The sequence below is a fragment of the Carlito syrichta genome, unplaced genomic scaffold, assembly GCF_000164805.1.
Source record: "Carlito syrichta isolate Samal-C Ts95f unplaced genomic scaffold, Tarsius_syrichta-2.0.1 Scaffold164274, whole genome shotgun sequence".
Lineage (NCBI taxonomy): Eukaryota > Metazoa > Chordata > Mammalia > Primates > Tarsiidae > Carlito > Carlito syrichta.
In genome coordinates, this window is record NW_007108370.1 from 145,968 (window position 1) to 152,878 (window position 6,911).

The 6,911-nt window shown below is 44.7% G+C and overlaps 1 protein-coding gene across 2 annotated transcripts; it reads right to left on the reverse strand.

Moving 5' to 3' along the window:
• Window positions 1-766: 766 nt before the first annotated feature.
• RPL6 (ribosomal protein L6) lies at window positions 767-6,188 on the reverse strand. Of its 2 annotated transcripts, none has more exons than XM_008051106.1 (7): window positions 6,137-6,188; window positions 5,010-5,246; window positions 4,828-4,926; window positions 3,426-3,569; window positions 2,438-2,486; window positions 1,434-1,618; window positions 767-959 (listed from the first exon to the last, which is right to left on the reverse strand). In XM_008051106.1, exons 2-7 carry the CDS (start codon window positions 5,244-5,246, stop codon window positions 807-809), a joined length of 867 nt encoding a protein of 288 aa, XP_008049297.1. In that variant the 5' UTR covers window positions 6,137-6,188; the 3' UTR covers window positions 767-806. The 2 variants fall into 2 exon arrangements, with proteins under 2 accessions (XP_008049297.1, XP_021564802.1); XM_021709127.1 differs by lacking the exon at window positions 6,137-6,188 and having other exon boundaries at window positions 5,010-5,052; window positions 5,169-5,242.
• Between the last annotated feature and the right edge of the window lie 723 nt (window positions 6,189-6,911).

Here is a 6,911-nt window from a genome sequence, read left to right on the forward strand (position 1 = left end):
TTTGAGGCCAGTCTGGGCAACTTGGCAAGATCTGGTCTCTACACTAAATAAAATTAGCTGGGGGTTGGACACTATGGCTCAAGCCTATAATACCAATACTGCCGAGGTGGGGAGGACACATCAATAACGGTAACTGATCTCAAACCAGGCAAAGTAGGGACCAAAGGGAAGCCCACACTTTCCCTGTATGATGACCACTTGTATATCTAATCCTGAATTGTACCCCACACCTTTAGAATAAAAAGAAAAAAAAATTTAACTGGATGTGGGGGCACATCCCTGTACTTCCAGCTACTTGGAAGGTTGAGGCAGATCACCTTAGCCAGCAGGTCAAGGCTGTGGTGGCCGTTTGTCACTGCACTCCAACCTGGGCGACACAGTGAGACTCCAACTCAAAAATAAAAGAAAAACACCAATAGCAATGATTATGAGGGAGGGAATGGACATTGAGCAGATGGAGGAGGAATAGAGTTTGTGACTTGAAGACTCCATAGTTGTTTTTCATCCACGTCTAATTTAGACTTGCTCAGGACGAGTGGGAAGATGCCACCATTTCATATTGGTAGAAAGTGGGTGAAAAAGTTTTTGAGTCAATCTGAAGCCAGAACACTGATTCAAAGCTAAGGGGGAGCAGGCACTGCTGCAGAGACACCACTCCCCTCCAGCCCACCTCCTTAATAGCAGAGGCAAAACTCCAGTAGCCTGATGAGGGGTAAAAATCCACCTCCACACATACAAGAATTTTTTTAAAAAACAGACACAAACAAAACATTATTAGTTCTTTAATTAGGTTCTTTCAAAGAAATTTAGAACACTAATTTGTGAGGATAAACACCATTTGTCAGGGCAAACACAGATCGCAGGTAGCCCTGGAGCTGAGGAATAGCTTTGATTTTTGGTAAGATTTGCGAGTCCACAGCTTTCTGATCAATCTTGCGCTGCTCTGTAATCTCATATTTCTAAGTAAAGAGAAAATTAAAAACATTTAAAACAGGCACACACCAATTACTTGGTCAACTAAGAAATTCTATCTCCCAAGTATTCATTCCCAGGAATATTCAGAAGACATTAAAGGCAACTGTGACAATCCTTCCTTTGGAGTGCTGTGAAATACAACCTATTTTGTTAACAACAGCTCTTGCTCTTTTGTCTACTTTAATATACACCAAGGATAAATAAGAGCACATTATCAATACAACAATAGCAGTGCTTCCTAGAGGATTCCACCATCCTGAGGATATTAAGTTGATCTCCCAACCCCTAAAAGAGCTACTAAATTTAGAAGAATCTGAAATACCAAGTTTTTCCCAGACATTCCTCAGGACTCATACCTTTCATTTTTCTTTTATGCAACAATGCTTAAGCCTGTTTATTTTGTTTCTCAACTATAAGGGCCAGTGTTATCACAGGAGATGACAGAAATAGAAACTTACCTCTTTTTCTGTGTCAAAGATCTCACCCTCCTGGTGCCTGGGCTTCCGCAGCTGCTTCTTCTTGAAGTAAGCATCAGTAAGATGTTTTGGGACCTTCACATTGCTGATATCAATTTTTGTGGAGGTGGCGATGACAAATTTCTGGTGTGTTCTTCTCAGAGGAACTCGATTGAGGACCAGAGGTCCTAAGGGAAGCAAAACAAAACACTGATTTAGTGAGGAAAAGGGGAAACCATCATTCCATAATTTAGGTGAGTTACCTGATGTGCTGATACACAAAGTTCAAAGTCTGCCTCCCTTTAACCCACATGTACACAAGGAAATGAAATGGGGCTCAGAATCTCATGGCATTAAGAATGTCCCACTAAGCCGGGCTCGGTGGCTCAGCCTGTAATCCCACATCTTGGAAGGCTGAGGTGAGTGGATTGCCTGAGCTGGCGGGTTCGAGACCCGTCTGGGCAACTTGGCGAGACCTCATCTCTACAATAAACCAAAAAACTAGCCGGGCATGGTAGCACGCGCCTGTAGTTCCAGCTACTTGGAAGGCTGAGGCGGAAGGATTGCCGGAGCCCAGCAGGTCGAGGCTGCGGTGGCCGGAGTGGCCACTGCACTCCAGTCTGGGCGACAGAGTGAGACTCCAACTCAAAAAAACAACAAAAAAAGAATGTCCCAATGGGCACAGTGGCTCATCCCTGTAATCCCAGTACTTTGGGAAGCTGAGGCAGGTGAATCACTTGAGCCCAGGAGTTTCAGACCAGCTTGAGCAACACAGTGAGACCCTGTCTCTACAAAAAAACCCAAAAAGTTAGCTGAGCATGGTGGTATGCACCTGTAGTCCCAGCTACTTGGGAGGCTGAGGCAGGATTGCCTGAACCCAGGTTGAGGTTGCAGTGAGCTATGATTGTGCCACTGAGAAACAAGTGACACCTTGGCTCAAAAAAAAAAAAAAACCCCAATCCCCGCCTCCCCCGCAAAAAAAAAAAAAACAAAAAAAGAATTCTTACCAGTCACAAGTAACAAGCCACTGCCCAGTTGCTTCAGGAAAACCACCCTCTGTAAGTTAAACAGAAAATAATTAGTTTTCTGCAATCAGGAATTGATTTCTGAATTAATCAAATCACAGACAGGAAATTTCTGCTTGTATATGACCCAGCAGTTTTGGAAAATAACCACACCAAGCTACCAAGGAAGTAGCTCAAACATAAACACATTTTTGAGCAAATGGGTATGTGTCACTTGTAACAAGTGATACAAGCGGCCGGGCATGGTAGCTCACGCCTATCATTACAGCACTTTGGGAGGCCGAGATGAGAGGACTGCTTGAGTCCAGAGGTTCAAGACCAGTCCAGGCAACTTGGTGAGACCTCATCTCTACAATAAATAAAAAATTAGCCAGGTGTGGTAGCACATGCCTGTAGTTCTAGCTACTCAAAAGGCTGATGCAGAAGGATCACCTGAGCCCAGCAGGTCAAGGCTGCTGTGCCGTGAGTGTACTACTGCACTCCAGCCTGAACAACAGAGACTCCAATTCAAAAAAACCAAAAAACAAGTAATACAACCAACGAGATATGGTTAGACTGGGTGCAGTGGTTCCTGCTTGTAGTTCCAGCTACTTGGAAGGCTGAGGCAAAAGTATCATCTGAGCCCAGTGGCCATTAGCATGCCACTGCACTCTAGCCTGGGAAACAGAGTGAGACTCCAACTCAAAAAGGTTAGTCAAGTTATTTATTATGGATTAAACTTTTCAGCAACTGAAAAGTGTTTACAACAGATGAATATAAAGCAATGAAAATGATGCAGAGGATGTATCTGTATACTAAATGCTCTGCTAGGGAGTGTCTGTATTGTTGGTTGTCTGTTATGGGTCATTTCCCTCCTTAAAACTCCACCCTCCCTGCACTGCAAAACAGAGTAAAGGAATGCTACACCCAGAGTGCAAATACACACGATCAAGTTCTCCCCACAAATGAAAAGTGCAGGCGCTCTGCTCACCTTGCCTCTGTGGCGCCCAGTGAGGATGATCAGGATGGTCCCGGGAGTGATGCTGGCTCGCAGTTTTCTAATGTGCTGGCTGAAGGGCTTTTTCCCATGGCTTAACAGTTTTCGAGGCACATCTTCAGTCGGATAATATCTAGGCTGGAGAAGAGTCCACAGGCCCACTTATTTAAGTCTTTCAGATAGGAGAACTAAGTTCTAGGTCAATGAAACCTTTGCTATAGTCTTTATTTACTCAAAACACTATTTGTGCTATTCCATTTTCATCAATCCTAAGTAGATTTTAAACCTGGAAAAGGTCAACTCTGCTTCCATAATTTCATGTGCAAAACACATAACGGAACTTATTTAACAAAGGAGCTGTGTGCTCAAGCAAAATAAGCACCAATCAAGATACCTTTGCAAACTTGAGATAAAACTTCAGAGATTACAGAACAAGCTACCTTCATATACAGTGTGGCAGTGAGCATTACTCATGTTCTTGTTCTCTACTCAACGTAAACTCCTTCGGGAAAACATGTATGACACACCATATTTTGCATGTTAGGAAGAGGGAAATATGGTTTGTTTTTAAGACATGTAAGGGCCATTAAGGATATGACAACTCACGATAACCTATTTCTAACATTTTATACATACACTCATACAGTCTGACACCAGAAACATGATCACTGAAGAGAAAAACCAGCCCGAATGTTATTTTCCCTCTGATGCAGTAATTACCAGTTGTTATATAATATGATGAGAATGTTTCCATATCGAAATTACAAAGTATTCAGAGAATACACTGGGCCTTGTGTGCCCTGAGAGAGGCCAAGGAACTGCTCTAGAGGGTAAATAAATGTTCTCTAGGATAGGCGTTATGCATCGTTTCACTTAACCTCCACCAACAACCCAATGAGTTAACCTTTCTTCCCATTTCACATATAAAGAAATAAAGCAGCCAGGTGCAGTGCCTCACGCCTGTAATCCCAGCACTTAGGGAGGTGGAGGTGAGAGGATTTCCTGAGTCCAGGGGTTTGAGACCAGCCCGGGCAACTCAGTGAGACCTTATCTCTACAATAAATCAAAAATTAGCCGGATGTGGTGGCGCACACCTGTGATTCCAGCTACTTGGAAGGCTAAGCAAAAGGTCGAATCTACAATGGCTGTGAGCATGCTGCTGCACTCCAGCCTGGGCAACAGAGTGAGACTTCAAATCAAAAAAGTGAGCAATCAAGATATAAAGCACTGAAAAGTAATTTATTTAAGATTAGACGTAAAAGCTAAAACCAAGTTGCAAACCCAGACCCTGTATTTGTGATTAGCGACTGGTAAGGAGAAACTGATGTGACCCGAGGACACAAAAAATCTTCACAAAAGTCAAGTTTGGTAAGCGTTATCAGTCTCTAAATCTTACCATTTTGCGAAGTTTAACCACTCGGGTACCACCATTCTTGTCACCACCAACCGGTTTTGTAACAGTTGCAAGAACCTTCTCCTTTTTTTTCTTTTCAACCTACAAGGACACAAATGCATCACAAGGTAAGAGGATGACAATGAAGGCTAAGATACAATGGTCAGTGCTTCCCTCTTCCTTACCTTGGATTTAGCTGCTGAGTACTTCCTCTTGTACAAGGCCTTTCTGGAATACATAGCAGATCGGGAATATCTTCCAATTCCTCTGACAAGGACAGGATTTCGGCTGCAGTGGGGTTTCCCCTTCTTCGGCTTTTTAGCCTTGAGCTTACCCTTTTTCACCTTGCCACCAGCATCAGCCTTCTTGGCTTCAGGTTTCTTTTCCTTAGCATTTGGCTTCTCAACTTTTTCACCCGCCATCTACCAGTATTTGGAGGAAAAAAACGCACTTCAGCAATCAGCCAATAACAAGGCAATACTGAAACTGGGCTAAGCTCACCCTAACTCCCCCTCCCCTCTTAAGAGATAGGTCTTTCTCCCAAACTAATTTACACTTCTACCCCCAAATCCTCATTATGGTTCACCTTGGGGTTGTCTCAAGACACTACACACTTTTTGAGGCTTTCACACGCATTAGGTTTCTGCTAAATAGTGAGCAAAAGTCCTACATCATGATTTTATGATTCGCATTGTGCGAACTGAAAAACTCAATAGTCTTTATCCAAGTCTCCGCACCCAAAAAGCAGCGATACCAGAACTTGAACATTCAGGACCTTTCCTCTTAACTTTTTGAGACCAACGTCTCATTCGTGAAGTTCCGTTTAAGAGGTGACACAAACACATTAATCCTAAACTCAGCTCAGACTGAAAGAAAGCGCAAAGAGGCGACTTCCGGTCGGGGACATAGGGAGACCGGGAAAAAAACTTCTGGCTTCAGCCCCTAAACCCCAACATGGCTAACACAGACTTAGCGGCGTCTTCTGGAACCCAGACCCGGGATTCCAGAGCCCGCGCCGTCGCCCAAGTTTCTCCAACCCCACCAGCCTGTCATGGACCCCCAAAAGGGTCCCGTTCCTCCGGCCCAATATCGTATGGCGAACAGCCGGAGAGATCCTCTACCGCATTCCACCTCATCCTCCTTCGTGCCCCGCCGCAAACCCAAGCGAAATAAATGAAGCGTCTGCGAGGCCTCTCAGTTGGCTCTGGGTGTGTCTGACCCCCGTAGGTGTCGACTTGATGCCGTCCACGCTCGGATGGGGAAGGATTGGGGTCCCCAAATCGAGTAGCCATAAGAACCCCGCCATTCCTACCTTGCAGGATGGGAAAGAGAACTAAGATACCGGCTTCCGGTCTATAAGCAATTACGAGAAGCGTCGAGACTCACGTCCTTCCGGATCTACGGCATCATGGGAAATGTAGTTTTCCCATCAAGGGCAATGTAGTCTTTTGTAGCAAACTATATTTCTTTCTTCTCATCTCTTTTCTTTTTTTTCTTTCTTCTCTCCCTCTCTCTCCTCTTCCTTTCTTCCTTCCCTTTCTTCTCTTGTCTTCCTTCTCCCTCTTCATCTCTTCTCCCTCCCTTCCTTCCTTCCTTCTTTCTCTTTCTTTCTTTCTCAGGCAGTCCACTAGCCTCTGCCTACCAAAGTGCTGGGATTACAGCCTGGCCTATATTTCTTAATGAGAGGCAGAACGAAAGAACATTTTGTGTTGCAATGTTTTAGTTTGAAGACCAGTTTTTTAAAAATTAAAAAAGCCGGCCTCGGTGGCTTAGCCTGTAATCCCGCGCCTTTGGGAGGCTGAGGTGAGTGGATTGCCTGAGCCCGCGGGTTGGAGACCCGCCTGGGCAGGCGAAACCTCATCTCTACAATAAAATCAAAAAAATTAGCCGGGCGTGGTAGCGCGCGCCTGTAATTCCGGCTACTTGGAAGGCTGAGGCGGAAGGATCGCCGGAGCCCAGCAGGCGAGGCTGCGGTGGCCGGGAGCGGCCACTGCACTCCAGTCTGGGCAACCGAGTGAGACTCCAACTCAAAAAAAAAAAAAAGATGTACAGACCAGTCAAATTTTCAAAGGACTTTTGGGAATCAA